Here is a 25601-nt window from a genome sequence, read left to right as displayed (position 1 = left end):
GGGCCGGTTCCGGTTTCGGTTCCTACCGGTTCCGGTTATCTTTTTATTTTTGTTATTATTTTTTTATTTTTTTTTGCCCGTAAGGCTGCCTTGGCAATGGGCCGCAGCAAGGCCTGCAGACGTGCAGGCCTTGCTGCAGGTTTTCTGTTTTTTTTTTTTTTTAATTTTTTAATTTATTTTATTTAATTTTTTTTTTGGAACCGGGCTTGGAACTGCCGGTTCCGGGCCGATTCCAAAATTGCTGGAACGGGAACCGGGCCCGTAGGCCATGGGCCGGTTCCGGTTCCGAACCGCGAGCCCGGTCAACGGGCCGGGTCCGGGTTTGATCGGGCCGGTTTCGGGCCGAAACCGGCCTGTGGCCATGACTACATCAACTGCCGTAACCCATGTATATCGCTGACGTCCACGTCAGCTAGCCTACGTGGTGTGACCGGCACTGGCAAGCCTGGCCAGAGGTCGATGAGGTCCCTCGTTGGCCTCGCTTCTTATCGGACACTGAAGTCTGGCGACCGACTGGAGGAAGGAGAAGGAAACAAAGAAGAAAGAGAAAGAAAAGAAAGAAACGAAAAAGAAAATAAAAAAAATTGGAAAAGATATTATTAAAAATTGTCCACGTCAGTACCAGCTGTGTCACATAGGCCGAATGGCATCCATGCCAGCAATATTTGGCCAAAATTAGCCAGAAGGACTAAATTGGCTCTAGATCAAAATGTTTAGGACTAAATTAGCACAATTAAAAAGTTTATGACTAAATTAGTACAAATACAATAAGTTTAAGATTTTTTTGACACTTTTCCCAAATTATGACACTCAAGTGATATGTTGAAATATTCCACATCACCTAACTATGGAGCTTACATGCTCTTATGTACATGTGGTCTTCCTTCATTTATAAGTTTAAACTTTGGATTTGATTTTGTAACATGATCGATTGAAAAATTATAGCACCAATGTGACCGTTGTTACGAAAGTTATGACATTTGTGATATCCTTTCCCCAATTTGTTGTATTGCCATCCATCATAGGTCATCATTGATATATGTTGAACCTCTATAACAAAGCCGCCTAACCATGTTAATTTAGCTAAATGATGACATAATTCGAATATGCTTGTTGGGCAGGGTCCTTTAAATTGTAAATCACAGTCATTTAGTCAAAACTAAAATGACCCTACAACGAATGGAAGCTTGCCTAATAGTTTGTAGACATTCGAACATGGCTATCATGCCCCATCGATGGCTTCACCAGAAGATGAAAGGAGCTTGCTTTAATCAACAGACTCGGTGACAATGTTTCCAAGAAGGGTCTTAAGGACGATTAATTCGGGAGTGCGGAAAGAGCGCTTCAAGATTAGATACTGGAAGAGTGTTGGGTGTTTGTTTGTGTTTCGGCTTGGTTTGGGTACGAGTCACGATACCTGATTTTTTTTTACATATTACCTGAACTGGAAGGGACCCCAAACGAAAATACCTGAAAAATTCGGTTCAATTCGGGTTGGGTTTTTTTGACACTCTTAACGACAATGGTGTTGGTGATGGACATTTTGAGGGGAAAATTATCGAAAAAGTTATAAACCTATTGCACTTTTGCCAATTTAGTTTTAGACCTTTCAATTTATCAATTGAGTCCTAAACTTTTTCGAGTTTTTCCAATTAAGTTCATCAGGCCAATTTTGGCTGAAAATTGCTAACTTAGATGCCGGCTGTCCTATATGGTGCGACCGGTGGTGACGTTGATAAATTTTAATGATATTTTAATATTTGAACTTTTATATTTTTTTTGAATTTTTTTATTTTTCCTTATTTTATTTTATTTTCTTTCTCTTTTCCTTCTTCACTACTTTTTTACTATGGCCGGCGAGGGACCATTGACCCTCACCGGCCACTAGGCAAGGATCTTTGGGCCCTCGCCAGTCGCAGGGAAGGGCCCCGACGCCTTCGTCCAAATCTGGACGAGGCCATCGCGGCCGTGAGTGAGCAGCCTCACCATGGTGCCGCCCAGATTTGGGCAAGGCTAGCCTCACTTGCAACCACGTGATGGACCAATGAGGGTTGCCAAGCCCTTGCTGGTCGCTAGCCATAGAATGAGTGGTGAAGAAGGAAAATAGAAAGAAAAGAAAAAAAAAGGAAAAAGAAAAGAAAAGAAATATAAATTATTCAAAAAAATATTAAAACATTATTAAAATTTATCCACTACAGCGTCGGCCGCCCCATATAGGACGACTGGCGTCCACATCAGTGATTTCCGTCCAAAATTAGTTGGATTGACTCAATTGGTAAAACGTAAAAAGGTTTATGACTCAATTGGTAAATTTAAAATATTTTGAATTGAATTGGTAAAAGTGCAATTTTTGAACAATTTTTCCTATACATGAGAGGAGGTGTTAGTGGGATGGGAGGCCACGGTGACAAAGCTCATAGACCTGGCATTGCACTTTACTAAATGAATGTATTGAGCGGAATTCAACTAAATTAAACAAAAAGAATTTTGGGGACCATATTGAATATTGAGCAAAAGATCAGAATTATCCATGATATTAGCTTAACATTGGCATCGTAAGTTATAATCTCTCTTAGAATTTGTATTTATTATCTTTTACGATGTTTGTTATCCTATCATAATTGGTTTTCTTCCTCCAGTTAAAGGCATCGTGTGATTATACCAACTCACAACATACTTAAGTTTTACATATAGAATTGATTTCTCCTATATATAAACTTTTCCATGGTGGGGAGTTCAAATCCCAACGTAGTCGTTAGGGATTCTTAAGTGTGGCGCCGTGGTGGTGGGTCCTGCGCTAGCGTCACCTCGGGTTTACGTCGCCGGCTGTCGGCTGTACGGCGGTTCCCGGGTCATCAAAAAAAAAAACTTTTCCTTTTTATAAAGATAAAGCATATACAATAAATTCTCGATTACTCACTCCAATTCAATAAATTTTTTAGATGCCCATAAAAAATAAGAACAATTCCTCCATTCTCATGGCAGCAGACGTGCAATTTTTACTATTACTAATTCCCCTCCTCTTCAGCGTCCAAACAAGCCCATTCCTGTCCCACATTTTATTAACATATAGTAATATTAGTTACTATTAACTTTACTCTAATTAGAAAATACTAAAACGATCACAAAGCATGGGTGCAATAAATTCAGATGAAGAGAAAAAAACAATGAATAAATAAATAGCTAGTCAAATATACTCCATGGATGAACCGAAAATATCTATTCTATGTTGTGCACCCTCCGACCTGTAAGCTAATCTAAACAGATAGATACTGTGAACGTTATAAATGCAATCTATCCAAATTCATGACACGTGTAATGTACTCCAAAAAATAAGTTCCAGTCCCGTACTGCACGTCAACTGTTTGATTAATGAGTAGATTCACTCTTTCTTTCTATACATTCGTATGATTTACTTAGATGAGGGTCGACACAATATCAGCACAGCTTTACGACGGCTTCCATGTACTTGTCGTGTGAGCTCAATAGATCAAATACATCAATATGATAGAGTTTATAAGTTTAGGCTCCGTTTGTTTCGCGAAAAATAAATAATTTAAAATATATTTTCTTAAAAATAATCGTTTATATCGTTTTATTTAATTAGTTAATTAAAAATGTCTCATTATCGATAATAATTTATGTCTAAATATTTTTGTAGAGAATAAAAAAAAAATTTCGCTAGTTAATTTTTAGAAGCGATGCAACGATTACTTTTAAGAAAATATCTTTCAAATAATTTATTTTCCACAAAATAAAAGCATTCTTATATAGTTTTATAATGACATCATGATGATTTATCTAAATTTATCTTTGGTCATGAGCAATACAGATAACCTCAAAAGACCTATTGTATCTGCACTTTGCGTTATAATGAATCCATCCTTATCCATATTAGATTCATCATGGATAAAGATTGTTAAATTTAGGTTCTTTAAAAAAAAATTGAAACTACTTAGGTTTCATATTATGTCTCAACGGCAGAAATGTACAAAATATTTGAGTGCAAAATATTTGCACCTTGCATTACAATGGATCTATTCGTAGCCATATTAGACTCATCACGGCCAGATTGTGCTCGATGTAGATTTTTCAAAATTTTTGGACTATCTACATTTCTCATTGGGTCCGTAGGACATCCGTGAACAATACATTTAAGTGAACTTGTCAAAATGGATCATAGACTTATTTCTTAGCCTATATTTGATGTGTTGTGTTGTTAAATAGGTTAGTTATATTCAACATATAAGTTATAAATGAGTTTAGAATGGTAAAATTTAAAATAATATGGGTGTTAAATGAGTTCACAACTTATTTAGACCCAACCTACCTCTAAGACTCTTTCTTCACTCTCCCTTGCCTTCACTCGATGTCTCACTCGCTTGCTCCATGTTCTCATCTTAGTTTGGTATAAATTTTCCTAGATTTGATTAAATATGGAAGTGTTTTAGTAACATGGATCGGGCCAGGCATGAGTCAGGTATAGGTTACTAAATTCGTATTGTGTGAAAATTAGTCAAAATGGGTTAAATATGTCAATTTGGGTAGGATCAAAACCGACCCGACCCACCCGTTTGATAGGTCTATATTTAAGTGCAAGATGTAGCGGGCACGAAAAGGCAAGTTGCAAAAGAAATAGTTTGCAAAAGAAATAGTTTACATGTGAATGAGGGGTGGTTGGACGACCACCACTTTTAGAGGAGAGAAATAGAGAGAGGGAGAGGGAGTTGGCGCGTTCAAGGAGGAGAAGATGATATTGTACCTTGGTCGCTATGATGGCCCAAGCCAAGCGGCGGAGCGCGGGATGGAGGGATGGCGGTGCGTCCGCGCCACTACCCCGGACGTGCACAGGGAAGTGGGGTATCTCTCTTGTCCCACATCGTCTAGGGGGGAAGTTCCGGACTAGTTTATAAGGCTTGGGGTTCTATATTTGTATAACGCATTTTAAAGCCGTGAGGGTCAATGGGTCCAAAGCGGACAATATTACATAGTGTAAACTCGAGGTGTTACAGGTGGTATCAGAGCCGACTCGTGACCGCGTGTGGGCCCACAACGAGGGCGCTGTGTTCTTAAGGGGTGGAGAGTGTGACGGCCCAAGTCAAGAGGCGGAGCGTGGGGTGGAGGGATGTCGGTGCGTTCGCGCCACTACCCTAGATGTGAGCAGGGAAGTAGGGTACCTCTCTTGTCTCACATCGCCTAATGGGAAAGTTCCGGACTAGCTTATAAGGGGGTTTTATATCTGTATAACGCGTTTTAAATCTATGAGGGTCAGTGGGCCCAAAGCGGATAATATTACACAATGTAGACCCGGGGTGTTACAGTCGCCCACTTTCCCAAAAATGAGTACAAGGAATGTTGAAGGGTTTGTGGGAGGAGAGAGAGAGAGAGGAAGAGGGTGGGCCGAGCACCATATGGGCCCTTGGGCCAACCTTGGCTCTTTATGAACCTTCTCGTGGGTTGGCCCATTGACCAGTCCAAGCTCCCTTAGGCTTCATTTTATCTTAATTGGCCCTAAGTTGCGTTTTCTAGATAAATTCATGTGTCAACACTTGATCATAATAGGGATAATTACGTAAATGATCCCTGAACTTTGGTCCAATATACAATGTAGTTTCTGAACTTTTAATTTATTAAATGTAGTCCTTGAACTTTATCCCAATGTGCAATGCGATCCCTGCACTTGTAATTTGTTCAATGTGATTTATAAACTTTAGTTCAGGAACAACATTGAATATTTAATCTAATGACTAAATTGAATATCTACTAAAAGTTCAGGGATCACATTGAATAATTTAAAAATTCATGGACGACATTGCACATTGAGTTAAAGTTCATGAACCACATTGAACAAATTAAAAATTTAAAGATCACATTGCACATTGAGTTAAAGTTCATGAACCACATTGAACAAATTAAAAATTTAAAGATCACATTGCGTATGGAACAAAGTTTAGGGACCATTTGTGTCATTTTCCCATGAAAATATATATGTAGCAAACAAAATATTTTACAAGTGACATTTATCAACCCAAACTTAACCCCTTACTCCAAAAGCAACAGAACGAAAAAAGGCTAATATGTGCATATACATAGCTAGATACGCTGAATTGGTCTTATGCTCGATGAGCCTGTCTTAAAACACCATCTTCATTATTCAAACGTCTATAATGAGCACTGGCCTCTCTCCTTCATTCTGGTGTCCTCGCTATAAGTTCAACCTCATTATTAGGAGAAGCTTCCCCACTTTGAAAATGAGAGGTCGGAACTATGTAAGGTTTATTTCTCTCTAGACAACCAGATAATCCGTGCTCGCGAACGAAGTTGTCTTTAGTTTCCAAAAACTTGGACCAAAGGGAGCGATCACCGGAACGAATTGCGCTTGAAGAAGGCCAATGAGAATAGAAGAACGAAACCACATATATCAACACCGACAATACCGAGATGACGGCGGTCATGATGAAGAGTCCTCCGAAGCTGTACACACTCAGGCTGAGGTTTTCTGAAAAGATCGTCGAATCTTGATCTAGGCACGAGCTTTGCTTGCGGAAGTATTTTCGTTCGATCACATCCATTTTCGCTTGATCTTGAGTAACATTCAAGATTGCCCTTGAAATGTAGGAGACCAAAGGGGACCTCAATGGAAAGGCCTGATGAATAGTCATGTTAGTTCGTGGCGTTACCTAATAATACCTTCCATGCACGATCTTGTCTGTGCACGAGCACATCAGACGTGAATCAGGTGCATGCACGCATGTTATAACAGAAGAACGAGCTTATGTGCATTTTCATGCTCATATATACATATGTGTGTGCAAAGTAGAGGTTTAGCTCCAGCTTCTCCCCCCACGTCGTCACGTGGTACGCCCGTTGCTCACCAAGTGTCTTTGGTCTCCACTCTCTCAACACGTTTTGTCCTTCATTTTCATCACGTGTATCAATGTGGTTTTGTGATCCCTACTATATATTCTGATATGTTTTGCCCTCAAATATCTTATATATGTCCATAGAAGGACTAAAATGAACAAAAATAGGTGCATTGTCAGACAAGGTGCAGATCTACTAGATCTCTTGTATTCATTTATATAACTCATGAGCGCACCACCACAAGCAATTTTGTCCTTTAATGTCTGGAACATCCATATTTTATGCACGACTATTCTTATGATCTATCATGAAACGTAATTAGTCCAAAAAATTTAAAAATGCTTATTTTGAATACAATTCATTCGTACGTATGTTGTCATTCAAAATGCAAGTACATGGACCTCCTGAACTCCTCTATATAGCACACGAGTCCACTATAATAATATTAGAAAAATCACATCAATGTGCGATATTTCTGTAATGTCTGAAACTTCAAAAATTTTAAAGGTGCTTGCACCTACGATCTGTTACGAAAAATAAATAATGAAAAGTTTGAAAAGAAAAAAAAAACCTTATAATGACTACTTTTTACTTTCGGCAAGTTAAAAATGAATAATAATAGCTCCATTGTCAAGCAAGGTGAAGGTCGCTTATGATCCGACCCAAAAAAAAACGGTCACTCATGATTATCTGTATAACACGTGAGCCCACTGTTAATTTGGACAGATAGCATTAAAGTCAATATTTTATCCATGCCATTATGGAAACCCATCATGAGACATAAATAGGCTAAAAAATGAAAAAAGAAGAAGCTTATATTGAATACAATTTATTTGTGATAAGTTTAATATGAATATATTAGACCCGTGTATGCAAGGGTTAGCTCACTAGAATTTATGCATGCATGCACGAGTGTGCGAGAGAGCGACTTACAAAGCCAAACCCATCGGTTTTATAGGTTGGTCCTACGATTTTGTACTTGTTGCAGTATCTAGCAAGGAAGAGCTTTATGTACGGCAATTCATCAAAGATTGCTGCGACTCCTCCGTTTTCGCTTCCCTTCGATAGTGCCTCGTTGTATTCCTCCGGCGTATCATAAGGAATTAATCTGGACTCGTCGAAATTGAATTGTCTTAGGAGAAATCCCCTCACAAATGATCCTTCCTGATATCCGACGAAATGGCGATTCCTTATCAAGTCTTGCACATCCACAAACTTCGGCTCGAAACGTTGCACGGTTAAAAATGAAGCTAAATTTGCAGTATAGCTCTGAGTCAAGATAAGCACCAGAAATACCCATACGATGAGCAAAAGCCTTGTCAAGTTGTTTGCAATCTTCTCTCCTGCATCAATGTAGATCGTAGTAAACTTGCTAACAAAAGACCGAGCTAAAACAACAAAAGCAGAGTAAAACATGGAAGCCTTTACCTGGTGAAGACCACGACGAAAATCATAATGACAAACAAGGCACGGATGGTTTTGAAAGGACTTACTGTGAGCAAACACCAATGTGGAGAAGGAAAACCAGATTATTAAACCAATTTGTTGACTAAGACAACCCCTAAATTCTTCATTTGTACGATGTTCGAGGAGCCAAACGAAGAACCCAGTTGAAATGAAGGCCACACAGGTCGTTAGCCACAGAGTCCAACTCAATGGTTTTAAGAAGATCCACATGTTCCTCCGCTCATCATCCTTAATGGCAACTACCATTGCTACACCAGATTCTGAATAGGGAAGTGTAAAATCGATGTAGGACGAGCGGTTCGCAACGATAGTCGTGTCTCCAACAACCGCATCAAATTTCTGCATCATCATGTCCTCATTAAACTTCAATATACATAGATAATTCACTTTTATTTGAATAAGCATGTTAATGATATTTGGGCACACAACGTCTATCAAAAGAAATCGTGCATATATAGAAGCAAGGTATATCAATGGCAGTATGCAAATGCGTTGTGTGAACTGCTTCTTTGCACTTAATAACGAGGACAATCATGTTTTCCTTTTTCTCACCCAGTCACTTATCAAGGAATAGCAGGGTAAAATTCGAAGATAAAGCATTGACTGACCTGAAGTTTAATTTGGTACAACATATCATCATAGGTTCCTGCACTTTGCCTGCTCTCGTTCACGTAAGGAACGTACCGGTGAGGAATAGCAAAAGGCAATGCATCCAATACAGCAAGAAATATGTCGTGGGCGAATCCTGAGTAGCTGGGTACACCCGTATGCGGATCCCGTTCGATTTTGAAGAACTCCCTAAAGCCGTCTTTCTTTGGAACCCCAATCTTTAATTTCTTTCCTGAAATCGGCATCACCCAACCTTTCGGTGGCTTTAGTGTATCTCCTGGCCAAATAGGGGGCTTCAAATCGTTGGCTGAAGCTGTATAATCTACCTTCATTGATTGGTTCAATTCGGGTGAAAGTCCTCGTGCCGAAGTCCAGTATCCAACGATTTCCTCTTTCTGTCCTACAACATTAAAAATTTCGAATACAATGGGCTGAAGTTCGCCATTGGGCAAGTGAAATTCACCGCTAAGGCCTTGAAATTTGATGCTTAGAATTTTGTCAAGCAATTTCGGGCCCATCTCAGAAATCCCAACGGACGAAAAGTTGAGATTGTTGCTGCTCGTATTCGGCTTTAAGTATCTAGACTTTGCAGGATCCCAGGCCATCTCTCCTGCTATCGCCAATGCTGAAACGGTGTCATATGCCCATAAGCCAAAGAGACTGAGGTTAGCAATCTCGTAGTGTGAATATAACTCGGGGTACTGCTTTTTCCATCTCCCTTCGAAATTTCCACGGGACTCCGATGGTGGTACAAATGGCCTAACACCCAGCACACCTTGCATCGAGTCCAATGCCTTAGAGCTGACAGGGTCTAGTAAAGACGACAAACCATCGGTGACAATCCATGCAATCTCCTCGCTCATCATTCCCATCTCACTCGCTTGAACAAAGAACCTAGACCCCATCACAGCAGTCATATGAACAAGAAACACTCTTGTCTGTATCATCAACAACTTATGGAGCTCTTTTACGATGTCGATATCTTCTGGAGATGGAGGAATAACGCTTCTGTAAGTGATCCGAGCATCGACCTCTTGGAATGCGTCGACAAGGTATGGAACCAAGCCGTTACCATAATCAGTGTCTTCATAAACAAGCGCTATTTCCCTCCAACCATAAGCTTGAACAACAGCCGCTAAAGCGCCAACCTGTGAACTGTCGTCGTAGGCTGTCCGAACGAAATAATGGCTTTGCGTGGGAGAAAGGGATGGGCTAGTGGCTGAGAAGGATATGATTGGGACTTGAGCTTTTACTCCTAACTCAATTACAAATTTGGCTTGTGAGGACCATTGTGGGCCGAGGATTGGCATGGACTTCTTCATTCTCCATCAAGTCCAAAACTGTAAACACGATGTATTTAATGAAGTAAATGACTTACCAAAAAAAGTTGGATTGCATGGACTCTCTCTCACTCCCTCCCTGTCACTCTCTCTCTCTCCCTCATTGCAGAGATCGGCATCAAGTCGAGCTTCTCCTCTAGACCAAAAGGCTTTGATCTCCATTACCAGCGGGCATCTAGGTATCGAAGCAATGGCTCCTCCATGGGGGCAAGCATTGAAACGAGACCCAGATCTCAGCAACAATAGAGTAGCCCCATGATCAACGGCAAGAGAAGAGGGAAAAACGTGAAGAAGGGAGAAAGAGAGGAAGATAGACAATAGAGGGGAGAGATAGAGAGAGGAGAGACTGTGCAATGTGTTGGTGAATTACATCCCGAGTGTTTGAACTGAATAAATCTTGTGGTAATATTTGTAAATTTCATTGTAAGGTTGAGAGATTGTTTTGCGAGTAATTATGAGAATTAAACATTGTGTGAGTTATTTGATATATTTGGAGGCTAGGAAACACTTAGTATTTGAATGATTCGAATGTGGCTGTAATCTCCATTGCATCGCTAAAATTCTATAATGGATTCCTATGCTGCTCTTTCCCGCAAGGTACATTCCACCATTTTATTACCTTGCTTTGCTTATTATTGTGTTTGATTGCTCATTTTTTATAACAAAATTCCCTATCACAATATATTTATGAGAAAATTCTAAACAAGGGCGTGAAGTACTCTCATTTTCTCAAATGAGGGCTTGAAGAAAACCTTGTTCAATTAAGGGCCTGAAGTGGCCATAACAGTTTCAAATAAGAGCCTGAAGTGGCCATGCTAGTTTCAAATAAGGGCTTGACCTTGCTTACTAGCTAAATATTCCGGCCGGTTAAAGGCATTTTCGTTCAAAGACAATATTGTCTAACCTAAATTTCAATTAAATTAGATTTAAAATTAAGAAAAATATAAGAATTAAAAAAATATACAAGCGGGGGGGCTCCTCTTGCCTATGGCCATTGCCCTATCGGTGATGGAGCGACGGCCATGGCCAACGAGGTCGCCAGCCCTTGCATAGTTCTAGCTAGGGCCCGCTGGCCCTCGCCTCTAGTCGATGAGGGCTGCTGGCCATGGCCGCTGCCCCACCGGCGGTGGGGTATTTTTTTGTGGTTTTTTTTTAAAAGTTTTAGCCTTTTTTTTCTTTTTTGAGTTTGCCTTTTTTATAGAAAATATTTTGGATTTTTTAACCAAATTTAATTAAGATTTTGCGTAAAAATTATGTTTCGATTCAAAACGACGTCGTTTTAGTGCTTTAGTTAACTTTAAAGTCATATGGGATAGATAAAATATTAAAAAAAACCAAGTCAGTATTTTTCATCAGTCAAATTGGACGGAGTTAGCGGAAAGACTTGATTTTTACACAAAATCGAGTCCTGGGGAGGGCATGCAAGCCCTTACTAGTCGTTGACGAGGGTCGACCTTGCCTGTGGCCGGCGAGGTCACCTAGACGAAGTCTACCCTCGCCTGTGGCTTTTGAGGGCGGCCTCGCCTAGCCCTTTCCTGGTATCGCCGGTGGCCGGCTATTGCCTGAGATCGGCCACCGGCGAAAAGGAAAGAAAAAACAAAAAACAAGAAAAAAAGAAAGGAAAAAAGGAAAAAAGAAAAACAATCAAAAAATAAAGGACGAAAATGCCCTTGGCTAGCAGGTGAGATTAGGCTCTTTTTTGAGACTTATATGGTCACTTCAAACTCTTATTTGAACTAAGGTCCACTTTAGGCCTTATTTGAGAAAATGAGGACATTTCAGGCCATTATTTGAAAATTTCCTTATATTTATTAATACGGTGGATCAGACTAATTTGGATAGAGTTTTTTTATTGTAGTACTTTTCCAAAGCACATGGGTCCCCTCAATTTCGCCGAAAACATGAGGGCTTTGGTGTAGTTTACCTCATAGAAAAAAATAGGGTAAAGAACCAATGAGAACGCAGATAACAAATAAGTTTATGACTAGTATTTGACGTCCTGAATAATCAATTTTCATTGGCGATAAGTGTTTGAAATTGTGAATAATCTAATTTATGAGCACGAGAACAACGTGTCTCACACAAGTGATATTATTCAGGAAAGCAATTTCCAATATAACCCCCACAAATGCATATATTTACCTGCGGATGCCGCATCAATGATGTCGTCCTCTTGATCTCTAAACTGAAGCCATAATTTGGTACGGTAATGATCGTGCGCGTCATAGAAATCAGAGAGCGCCATCAATATACAACTCGCTGCCACCTTCCCGGCGGTTGAGTGCCTGCTATGAAGTAGCCCAACTCGAATCATTTCCTTTGCCGGGTTCTCTTTGGGTACACTAGAGTTTTCAATAGTAGAGGCCAGGCCAAGAAAAGATATTAGTGCAAGAATCAAGTAGCTTATGTGGGCGTCCATATTCAGCTTCTCTTGGTTATTTTCTTCTATTGCTTCATTCGATTCCCGACTACTTATACATTGTTTCCAGCTCTAAGCATTGGAAAATTTTGGAAGGAAGTTTCCCAGAATTTGACTGTGCGATGTGGACACATTAACTAATTCCATACGAAAGTCTTAGTCCTACGTTAAAATAAAACCGGTACATTCATTGGAAAAATCGTGGAGAACCATTGTCTTTTTTTAATTGCAAATATTTAATACCTTTTCCTTTATTAGCAATAAGCCAATCAAAAGGATCAATTTGTGAGGGTCTATCTGATCGTAAAACATGCTTTTGTAAGGACTGGAAGCGCTCCCCTCATTTCGCATTTATCGTCTAGTGGCATCAAAGTAAACTACCGTAGGAGAAACGAAAAGGAGAAAAATTACCGTAGAGAAATGAAAAGGAGAAAAGGTGATAGGTCTATCACTCTCATCAGTGACATATCCAGGGGTGATCGGTTCCAAGGTAGGTCAGTTCCCATACAATTGATCAATGCTGATTTCTCTCATGACAAACCTCCTATTGGCTAAACCCTAGCCCAATCGTGACCTACTAGGCATGATTTTAATAACATGTTATAACTATAAAGTTGATATCTTGCTTAATATGATCAATGTATCACAAAGCCAATGTCTTTCCCAAAGTGGTGGTAAACTTTTTTGGCAATTTTAAGGTGACAATATAAGTATGGTAAACAATTGCCCTAGTAACACTCTTTAGAAAGACCCTTATTGAAAATAAGGCGAGTAGGAAAAAATATCAATCGAATTCAAATTAATAGTTTTGATCTGCTACCCTTTTGGGTCGGTTTAAAATTGCTACCATTTATAGGCCAATACATAAATAAAAGGAATGATCGCAAAAACCATCATCGACTTTGATCTACATATCAAATACCCTTGTCAAATTTAGAACCTACATTTTTAGTGTCCCCAACCTAAAAAGACCTATTTGCTCCCATGCACACCCAAAATCTACACTCAAAACGTTAAATCCAATTTTGAGGAATGGATTATTTGGGAAAGAAAGTAGTAACTTGGTGAATTATGTGTGGATGGGAGATGCAATTTGAAATCCAATGCAAAAAATGAGGTTGGTAATTATAGGTTTTGAAATGTGAGGAGGTATTTAATCTGGAGAAGCAAAGTTGAGGATGGTATATTTAATTTTCTTTAAGAGCGATGCAATGCATGAACTTGTTTTTTCCCATTAAAAATATCAACAAATCTACCCTTAATTTATGTACGATCAACTGTTATCTGACTTTAAAATTTTCTTTTTGTTAATACAGAGTTTCTCTGTCTATTTTTGCCTTTTGTTTCACTTATTTATCTCATACACAATTTTAAGTATTAATCACAAATTACTTCACTACAAGTGTAACATGAGCTATTTCATTTCATTTTTACCTTCACGTTATGAAAGTAATCATATAAGACTATTCTTATTAGCTATTGTTGAGAACATTTTAAGTTTAGGCCACAGACTCAAGTGAAGATTGAAATATGGACATTGAGATAGGTTCGAGATGAGTTAGGCGACCTCTGTGGAGTGGGAAGATGGATGAACGGGCACTCAGGCCAAAAGGCCGGGCGACTGGCCTAATGAGACCTAGTAGCCGAAGTTATTGGGTGGGGGCGAGTGTCAAGACTTGAATTTTCCATACAAATTGAACCCCAAATAAATAATTAAACCTCATATGATGTATACCTATTTTTTTCCTATACACAATCAAAACTCCCTGGATAAAATATAAACCCCTACTTTTGCTGCGCACTCTAATCCTGTCCTTAAAGAATATTTGGATGAGCCAAAGCTCGGTAAATGAAAGCTCTAGGTCTAAAATAAGAGATCTACTCACCACTCGAACCAATAACAAGAAAATAGTAAAAATCAACGAGTCACATATCATTTCGAGGAATCACATAATTCAAAAAATACTAATTACTTATTTAGCGAGTGTACTATATATATATTTCGTTTGCTTTTTAACTTTTTTCATATTCATAATAGAATAGTTTAATCACACGAGCAATACAACATGTAATACTCGTGATTCAAGCGCTAGTAATCTATACCAATCTAACATGTTAACCAATTCAAATTGTGTGCACGTATCATAACGTAGATTTACAAATATATCAAAAATCCACATATCATAAAATCAGTTACAAGCACTAAAATTTCCTTCATCACTTGCCCACTACAGTAATTAGGAGATCAATATATTCAAAATAATGAGTGTTTACATACACTTTCCAAACATATATATTTTAGTTCATTTAAGATAATGGAATCTATGCGTTATGATGATAATCATGTGTGTTAGGAATAAAAATAGGTGCCGTGAATTAACATTAAGTTAAACCCTCAATTGCACACAGATAAAGATACAAATCTCATGATGTGCAAATACCACATGTAACTCACCGATATAAATAGGTGAGTGTCTACTCCCTACTTATCACGAGTCAAGACTCATCTCAACTAACAAAGCATAGTCATCATCAACGCATGAGGAACATAATCATAACATCTCGACTAATTCACCATCATCACCACCAACTCATGGGGGACGGAATCATAAACACATTTTTGCCACGTCACTCAGCCCATCCATCACAAATGTACTCCGCATCAACGAGAATAGATACACCAATGTACAAGCGCATGATGGTGGCTATTCCATAATATTACATCATAGGCTACACAAGCTATATCATTGCATGTATTAATGATATGACTTCATGTCCTCTCAACCTTGTAGAGACCCGTTTTAGACGGTAAAACATCTATCGTTTCCCATAGTCTTATATGCATACTCATACAAGAGAGTTTGCTCTTTAGCAAATAGACCGTGACAAATGTCTTCATTTACATGTATATCATCATAAAACCACAACTGTCATGTAGAATTATATAACGATAGTGCAAATATTATCACACTAATCTTTTTCGCTCATTGATGAATAGATCGTGGCAAATGTCTTCATCACATGGCATCATTGACATGTAAATCATCATAACACCACAATTATCATGTACAATTATATAACGACAGTGCCAATATTATCGCACTAATCTTTTGGCATTTTTCATAATAGCAATGGAGATATTCAATTATCATCATTGGCAAATCCACAAACTCTTATTTATGAAAGAATTAACATTCAATCCAAGAGTTCACAATACTCTCACACAACATGATTTTATGATTATTCCTAGTTTGCAATTAAAACTAAAATGCATTTCAAGCAAAACTTAGCTTTCTCATTCCACCAATTACATGGCTTGAATGACATGTGTGTATCACAACAATAATATAATCGTGTACATGTCACAAAGAATATCAACAAAGACCTTCCATCATAATAGTATGCGAGCGTATAGAACGTTAATCTCTTGCTGCTTTACATATAGAATGACTTGGGATTTTACTTCCAATGATATTTCTGAGCATATTAGCTTCCGAAGACTTCATAGATCGACCATGTGCCTCCCAAGTTCTTATGAACACCTCGTCATGTCTGACTTGTTCACCTTATGTTGAAAATTACATCATCGTAGCTAGTCTTCACTGAGCGCATCAGCTATCATGGATATCATCACAGTCTTTCAAATATCACCGCGAATATCTGCATTCATCATAGTAGATATTATACTAAGGATAGTTTTTGAATCATCAAAATTTCATAGGGATGTTTTCCAATAGACTAAAACTTTGGGGGAGAAGTTTTTTGATTGGTGATTTACACGAGAGTCCATTTTCATTAACTTATCATATATCACTACAAAAAAACTGGATTTTTGCCACGAAAATTTGCGACGAAAAAATTTTCGTTGCAAATTTGCGACAAATTTTCCAACGAAAAGTAAAATTCTTTGGAAATTTCCAACAAAAAATTTTTCGTCGTAAAATTCGTTGGAAATTTCTAACGAACTATATTTCGTCGCAAAATTCGTTGGAAATTTCCAACGAAAAAATTTTCAATGGAAAATTAGTTGGAAATTTCCAACGAAACAAAATTCGTTGGAAAATTCGTTGTAAATTTCCAACGAATTTTTTTCCGTTGGAAATTTCCAACGAATTTTCCAACGAATTACAAAAAACCCGGTACTGTTCGGCATTTTTTATATTCGTTGGAAAATTTGTTGGAAATTTCCAACGAATTTTCCAACGAATTTCAATTTTCCGGGCAATTATTTCAGTTTGTGCAATTTTCGTTGGAAAATTCGTTGGAAATTTCCAACGAATTTCAATTTTCGGGCAATTATTTCATTGTATACAATTTTCGTTGGAAAATTCGTTGGTAATTTCCAACGAATTTTCGTTGGAAATTTCCAACGAATTTTCCAACGAACTCCAAAAAACCGTGTACCGTTCGGCATTTTTCATATTCGTTGGAAAATTTGTTGGAAATTTCCAACGAATTTTCCAACGAATTTCAATTTTCGGGCAATTATTTCATTGTATACAATTTTCGTTGGAAAATTCGTTGGAAATTTCCAACGAAAAAAAATTTGTTGGAAATTTCCAATGAAAAAAAATTCGTTGGAAATTTCCAACGAATTTTCCAACGAATTACAAAAAAACCGATACCGTTCGGCATTTTTAAAATTCGTTGGAAAATTCGTTGGAAATTTCCAACGAATTTTCCAACGAATTTCAATTTTTGGGCAATTATTTCGTTGTATACAATTTTCGTTGGAAAATTCATTGGAAATTTCCAACGAAAAAAAATTTGTTGGAAATTTCCAACGAATTACAAAAAAAACCGGTACCGTTCGGCATTTTTAAAATTCGTTGGAAAATTCATTGGAAATTTCCAACGAATTTTCCAACGAATTTCAATTTTCCGGGCAATTATTTCAGTTTATACAATTTTCGTTGGAAAATTCGTTGGAAATTTCCAACGAATTTTTTTTTCGTTGGAAATTTCCAACGAATTTTTTTTCGTTGGAAATTTTCAACGAATTTTAATTTTCCGGGCAATTATTTTAGTGTCTCTCTCTCGCTCGCTCCCTCTGCTCTGCCATGGCCGTCTCCTTCATCTCCTTCCCCCCAAGCCTCCCTTCTCCGAGTCCCTCTCTCCCTCAACTCGGCTGAGTCCATTCGACGCTTGACTCGCTCCCTGTTTCCTCCTCTCTCTCTCTCGGTCTCTCCTTCGCCTTCCACCTTCTCCCCGCTGCCTCCCCCCCCCCCCCCCCCCTCCTCCGACTCGGCTCCGGTGCCATGGACACCAAGATCAGCATCCAGGTCATCCGCGACGTCGGCTCCGTCCTCGAAGGCGTCGCTGCAGCCATCCAGGGCCAGGCCCCCGCGGCGGTCGGCGCTCCCGACGCCACCATGGGCCGCCCCCGACGCCCCCGACGCCTCGTCGCGGCGGCGAGGCCGAGCTCGCCCGGATCCGGGCGAGCTCGAGCTCGTCGCCGGCGAGGGCCGAGCTCACCCGGATCTGGGCGAGCTCGAGCTCGCCGGCCATGGCGAGCTCGGCCCTCGCCATGGCCGGCGAGGCCGCCACCCATCCCGCCTCACCGCCACCGTCCAACCGACCTCGATCTCTCTCTTCCTTTCTCGGCCGCGTGAGCCGCTTGGAACCGCCGCTCGCCGGTCCGCGGGCCTCGCCGGCCATGGCGAGGGCCGAGCTCGCCATGGCCGGCGAGCTCGAGCTCGCCCAGATCTGGGCGAGCTCGGCCCTCGCCGGCGACGAGGCTGGCCCTCGCCGGCGGCGAGGGCCATTTTTCGGCCAAAAAAAAAATTTTTGAAATTGAAATTTTTCGACCAAAAAAAAAAAATTCGATGGAAAAAAACTTTCCACGATTTTTCGATCAAAAAAAAATTTGTAATTTCCAACGAAAAAAAATTCGTCGGAAAAAAAAATTCGTTTCCAACGAATTTAGTCACGAGTTTTCCAACGAAATTTCCAACGAAAATATTTTCGTCGCAAATTTCCAACGAAAATTGAAATTTTTCGTCGGAAAATTTTCCAACGACCTATTACCAACGAATTTTTTTTCGTTGGAAAATTTGTTGGAATTTTCCAGAATTTTTCGTTGGAAATTTCGTTGGAAAAAATCAGTTTTTTTGTAGTGTATGTTCATCAATTGAAGTTTATGTATCCAAAACTCAAAAACGTCATCTCACTCTCATTTTCGAAGAAAAATTGACTTATATGACATGTTAGTACTAAAATTGTTACAAAATAAGTTTCTCTTTTTCCTCGTGATCGCATCTCAACCTATCTTTATTATAGCATTGATTAGTTCAAGCAAAGATTGTAACCACCTTTGTTCCTTTTTTTAACGATTGGAAGTTGGAAAGAAAATCGGCGCCATCTCAATCACCTTTTTGGAATAGAGTGGTGGGTACCCCTCTCTCTCTCTTTTCCTCCCGCGTGCTCTGAAAGGACATCAAATGTTCCTTAGATATAATACGTCCACATTAAATAGTGGAGAATAAGAGGAACTACTCCTCCACTAAGTCTATATGTAAATCAACTAGCATAAATGTGACAAATTAGCTTGCCACAGTTGTATCCCACTCCTTAATTACTTATTGACTTCGATTGGATTGAAGTCGTTCTCTCAGAGACTATATGTTGCTTCGATGAGAAATCTTATCAGAATTTGAAACCCAAAAGTTGGCGTTATCAGGTGGAGTAGGTATGTTAAAACTTCATATTTAAGTGAGATGTGTGATGTATTTTAACACCCCTTCTCACATACGAGCCTAAACAAAGAGTGATGGGAAAATCGTCTTGCACCTGAAGTGCAAGTCAAAATATGTGGGACGATGGGACAATTGTATCGCCCATGTAATTAACAACGGGAAAGAGATAAACAAAACACCATACGCAAGTTGGAACATTAATTAAATGAGGCATAGCGAATGAGAACAGGGCTTTGATACTAGAATTTGTGGGGTATCTTCGTAATTTAACTTGAGAAATTTCAAAAGTATCGATGCTGCCACTCTTAATACATTCATATTAAAAAAAATGAGCAAAAGAGGGGTTCTATTTTATATTTTTGCACATTCACCCTTTACATATCGTTATAGTTCTCTCAGATGAACTTATATTTCACATGGTACATAGGTATATGCCCAAGCATTTGTGCACATATGGCAAATTTTAACTGACTGGCAAAAAGTTGAGTATGCTAGAATGTGCCATGTGACAATATGTCAACGCATCAATTTGCATGAAATAAATCCAAGAAAACGCACACTTTCTCCCTCTACCCCTATCTCTCTAACTCTTTGTAAACAATTAGAGGTGTGGTTTATAATTTGGGAAGAGGATCTATGTGTTGTGTGTACAATATGTGAGAACGACTATTGGAGGGTCCAATAATTACTTAATCTATGGCGAATTAACTATTGAAAGAAGTTAGGTTCCGCATGGCAGCAGGTTGTACATATGTAACAAGGCGATATTTGTGCTTTTGACATAACTAGTGGAATTTGGCCTTTTTGAGTTGCTAGAGTTGAAAAAGAGGAGTAGGCACATCCCAGTCGAACCTCTATAGATCTTGTTTGCAATTGCTCTTTTACTAAACTTGTTAATTCCCCTATTTATGCTGCTATTTCACTTTGTACATGGAAGCAATATTTTGGTTGGGGTTGCTTATTTGGGCCTAAGAAAAATTGGTATCAAAGTTGGTTCTCTTTTCCATAAAACTATTATACTTATGAGATAAAGATCGATGGCAACCGTTGTTGGTACTAGCTTGAACTTAGGTAGCTCAATTACCCATCCTCCATTGTGTAATGGTGCTAACTAATCTTCATAGACATGTAGGAGGGAATAGTACCAAAAAAGTTATAAACCTATTGCATTGGTACCAATTAAGTCATAAATCTTTCAATTGGATCAATTTAATCCTAAACCTTTTCATATTTGTACCAATTTAGTCCATCCAGGCAATTAAGGCCAGAAATCATTAACATAGACACCGGCTGTCCTACGTGGCACGACAAGTGCTAACGTGGAAATTTTTTATATATTTTTTATAAATTTTTTAGTTTTTTTTTCCTTTGTTTTTTTCTTTCCCTTTTCTTTTTGCCGATGGCCAGCGATGGTCAGTCTCCCCGGGTCGTGCCTGGGCAAGGGTGAGCACCACGAGGTCCCCCTCGCCAGATTTGGTGAGGTCGACTCTCACCCAGACCAAGGCAACCTCGAAATTCTTTGCTTGAAAACCATACCGCAAACAAAGCACGACACAACCAAACTAAAGAAGAAGATGAAGAAGAAGCAGAAACAGAGAGGAGTGAGAGAGTCGAGAGTCACTGAAACATGGACAATGTTTTATGCAATGAGCTTCTCTAAGAGATCGTCATTCATCTATCACCGTCATCACAATCATTGTCATCTTCTTTGGTGCCTCTCGTCTCGAAGCGATCACTTAGCCTCTACCATGAGTCCAGGACCGCCCTCTCTCTCTGCCTCGCCCCGAACACTGCCCCCATCCCTGCCCTCTCCTCCTTCCTCTCCAACTATCCCTCAATCTTCTCCCTCTCTCTCATCCTCTCCTCTGACCCCTCCTCCAGGAGAAGTTTCGACAACCTCCTCCTCTTGCTCTGCTCTCATTGTGCAAGGCCCGGTGAGGTTGACTCTCACCTGTGGCTAGTGAGGGCAACCCTCGCCGGCCATGACCTGTGGCGGGTGGTCGGCATGGGCCACCAGCAAAAAGAAAAGGGGTAGGAAAAAAAATTCAAAAAAATTATTAAAAAAATATCCACGTAAGTGCAAGTCATGTCCGTAGGATGATCGGAATCCACATCAGCGATTTTCGGCCTAAATTGACCCAATGGATTGAATTAGTACCAACGTGAAAAAGTTTAGGACAAAATTAGTTCAATTGAAATATTTATGACTAAATTTGTGTTAATGCAATATGTTTAGGACTTTTTTGGTACTTTTTCCCTATAGGATGGTCATGTTATTTTATTAATGGACTACGAACTCTGAGTGGTTGTGCAAAAAGGACCCTTTGTACTAATGAAGACGGGAAACCAATATTGCTCGCAAAGATCAAGTCAGTTCACGGTGGATGGCATGAGAAGAGTATCATTGAACACAAAGGCAAAGCGTGTTCTTTACGGCGCACTGGCCCCCATTGCATTCAATCAAATTTCTTCATGTCAAAAGACCAAAGAAATTTGGGATCGATTGGAGGTCACCTATAAAGGAACTAACCGCATGAAAAAGAACAACATCAGCATCCTACAATCAAATATTGAATTGTTCAAGATGGAGCCCGATGAAAGTATCAAGGACATTACAGTCTAACCAGTCTTGGTAAGACTATTCTAGTGGCGAATTAATAAAAAAACTGTTGAGATATTTGACGATGATTTGGACGGCCAAAAAAGTTCAATACGTGAAGGACACGATCTCACTACCATGACCTTAGAAGAGGTTGTTGGCTCTTTAACGTATTATAAAGTAGACAAAGAAAATGAGGTCAATAGGAAAACGACAAAGTCCATTTCCTTAAAGTACGATGATAGCACTGAGGAAGAGTTTCCAAGCACGGATGAGGAGGACATGGATGAAGTAGCACGAAAGTTACTTCAAAGTAAAAGTTTCAAAGGAAGAATGAATTACAAGAAGCATGATGGCTTGAATAGAAGCAAACACTTTTTGAAGGTGAAATGAAAGACCTCACATGTTTTGGGCGTAATGAATCCGACCATGCGAAATCCGAATTCCCTTTACTCAAGAAGAATTTTAGCATTGTTGAGAGGTCTTCAGTCTATCTCTTTTGTAAGCTTGTAACACCCATTTGTAAATGCACGAGTGAATTGGTTGTACTTAGAGTGCAGATATTTGTCTAGGAGAGAGACAAAGTATGCGAAAGTCTCATTATAAATACTTGGAGGTGTCGTTAATAGTTTGGGAAGAAGATCTACTGTGCTGTGTGTACAGGGTGTGAGAATGACTGTTGAAGTGTGCAATAGTTACTTAGTCTATAGCGGAGTTGCTGTAGAAAGAAGTCAGGTTCTACTAATAGCAGGTTTTACACTTGTAACAAAATAGTATTTGTATTCTTAGCATAACTAGTGGAATTTAGCTTCTTTGGACTACTAGAGTTGAAAGAGAGGTGTAGGCACACCCAAGCCAAACCTTCATAAATCTCGTTTACGATTTCCCTTTTCTTAAATTCGTTAACTTTCGTTATTCATATTGTTAGTTCACTTTCCGCGTAAAAGTAATATTTTTAGTACGGTTTGTTCTACAACATTAATTTGTGCTCTCTTGATAAACAAATTCACCCCCTCTTGATTGCTTATTTGGGCCAAGCAGAATAAACCTAGTCTCCTCCATCGCAGAGGAGACAAGATCCCATCGCTGCCTAGTCGAGGCATCGCGACGCCCACGAAGAGAGGTGTCGGTATGTAGGGTTTTGGTGGGAACATCTTCTAATTTCCAAAATGGATGAATTACATCTATCACGTGTCAATCGATATTTTACGTGAAGAGCCTATGTGTGAATCATAGAGGGGTATATACAAAGATGCGTACGTGAATGGCTTCCATACGAAAAACTTCAATTGTACGACGACTATGAGCGTGGGCATACCATAGAATCAAGTGAATTATGTGTTTTTAGGTGGTTCTGTTGCCAATATCGCGACAATGGTTCGTTAGATGTTCTCATTCTAGATAAGGGTTTATCGACATGCAGAGAAATGACTTCTTTGACTAATTAAATTATCCGCAATCCCGGCAATAGAGAATAATGCAGAAAAGTGAATTGGAAAAATTTCTGTATTATTTGATATATAAAAAAGAGCATATGGAGAGCCTATTTTAGTCTTTATTAGATGATTATCTAAGGTAATAAGGTAAATACAATATCAAATATAATCAATCAAGGATATGCACTATTAAATGATATAAATGCATAATCCTGAGGGACATGCAAAATCAAGTAAATATCCTAATATCACTAATAATGACTATAATAAGAATAGAGGAATATATGGTTTTTATTATTATATTCCCAATATTGATATGCATGAATTTTCCTTGAGAAAGAGGATATATAGAGGCGATATATCATACTTTATTCCCACTAATCAACTCCGTGAACCTCCCTTGAGTGAAATAATTATTATTGCTCTTGCTTGAATGCCGTGGGTTAACACAGCACTCATTGCTTAGAGGCTGCTCTCCAACTTCATTTGCTGTTGCACTTTTGCTCTTTCACGAACTTATTAATAAATCATAGCATGATATCATTCTAGAGACGACATCTTCTCATTGAGTGACACCAATAACTCGATCACGAGCCAAGCACGATCTACTGAATCGTCCACTTCAGTTTGTTTTGAACTTTTATTTTACATGTTGCCATCCATTATGGGTCAACGTTGATATATATTAAACCTTATGCACGAAAGCCGCCCGACCAAGTTAATTTAAGAGTAAGATGTGGAAAAGCATGATAGAAAATCATAAATATAGTGTTGACACCAAGGTCTCTTCTCAGTTCGTGAAAATTACGGATTAAATCCAGCAATAACATCAGGATTTATACTCCCTAAACAAAAACATCAACATTGCATAGTCTCGCATCCTATTTTTTACTGCATAACCTTGCATTTAGAAATTGGACGCATTTTAGTATTGTTGAGGCTAACAGTTCAACCTAGAGAAGGGGAGGGGGTGAACAGGTTTATTCCCAAAACTCAACACTTTTTTTTTTGCCGGAATAACTGACGTTAAGTTTTGATATATGTAGGTGCAGATTGATAGATGCAACCACAGTTGATAATATCATATGCACTATGCTTCTATCAGACAAATATAAAAATAAGTAAAGAGATGGAAGACAATGCATACAGATCTTGTAGTGTTTTGGCTTTAATCAAGCTTACATCCACTCTTCCAAAATAATAACTACCAACAATGTTGAAATTTACCCACCTGCGCATGACCGAGTTGGTGGGCGCTTTCCTTCCCTCCTCAGAAGTTCTAGGTTCGAATCTCCGCTCAGTTCTGTAATTTAAGTGGGGGGCCCTAGCGGTGGAATGCTAGGCTAGTCTCCCCCGAGGTATAGGCGCCCCAATTACCTGCGCGGGCTCGTCCCCGGGGAACGGTGGCGGATCCTCGGTTACCAAAAAAAAAAAAAAAAACAATGTTGAAATCCACTAGTAATTATGTGAGTAGTTACAATGTAGCATGTGCTACTTTACCTTGAAACAGATAGATCACACTTTTAATAAACAAGCATTACTAATACACTTGTACACTCCTTAAATCACAGATTATAGTCAGCAACAAGAACTCTCAATAGAGAGAAGCACAAGTAAGCAAAATTAAGCTCACAGAGAGAATGTGACTCTATCAGTGTTTGTAGCTTTCTCTATTTCCATATATCCTTCAACATGAATCGATTTTCTTATATAGTCTTCACTTTCCAATCTACCCATTGGATAATCTGCAAAAGGATCAATTAGCCGTTACAAATGATGGAAACAATCATGAGAGATATAGTCGCCTAAACAGTCAAATCTTTTGACAATTGTGAGGTTTCCCCAAATAGAGGTGACTATCCTTGGTAATAATCCATTCCTCTAAATTAGGTAACAATCGATTTCATTTATCTCGAACTTTCTTTCCATTATTCCTGGCCCTGAAGATAGTTGTTAATTTCCTTTTGACTCGTAAAAGTAGTTGAGGGAATATCTCGGTCTTCTTATCCAGATTGCGCAAGCATGTAACAAACGCGTTCATTGGGATAGATATAGAGAGCTGCCTTTATCGATGATTCAATAACCTTTACCAACTACTATTCATTTGTCTTCCCAAGTACATTCGTGACCAAGACTTCATTCGATCGTTCACCTTATGATGGTATTTCCAAG

The 25601-nt window shown here is 39.0% G+C and overlaps 1 protein-coding gene across 1 annotated transcript; it reads right to left on the bottom strand.

Moving 5' to 3' along the window:
* Positions 1 to 7635: 7635 nt before the first annotated feature.
* On the bottom strand, positions 7636 to 10262 carry LOC115679508 (glutamate receptor 2.2-like). The gene is made up of 4 exons (XM_056310382.1): positions 8940 to 10262; positions 8358 to 8670; positions 7798 to 8207; positions 7636 to 7653 (listed from the first exon to the last, which is right to left on the bottom strand). Exons 1-4 carry the CDS (start codon positions 10260 to 10262, stop codon positions 7636 to 7638), a joined length of 2064 nt encoding a protein of 687 aa, XP_056166357.1.
* Positions 10263 to 25601: the final 15339 nt, after the last annotated feature.

This window comes from Syzygium oleosum, unplaced genomic scaffold, assembly GCF_021117445.2.
Source record: "Syzygium oleosum isolate NSW1041296 unplaced genomic scaffold, Sole_v2.1 Sole_v2.04, whole genome shotgun sequence".
NCBI lineage: Eukaryota > Viridiplantae > Streptophyta > Magnoliopsida > Myrtales > Myrtaceae > Syzygium > Syzygium oleosum.
The sequence above is the reverse complement of the archived record's forward strand: the minus strand, read 5'-3'. Positions and strand labels throughout refer to the sequence as shown.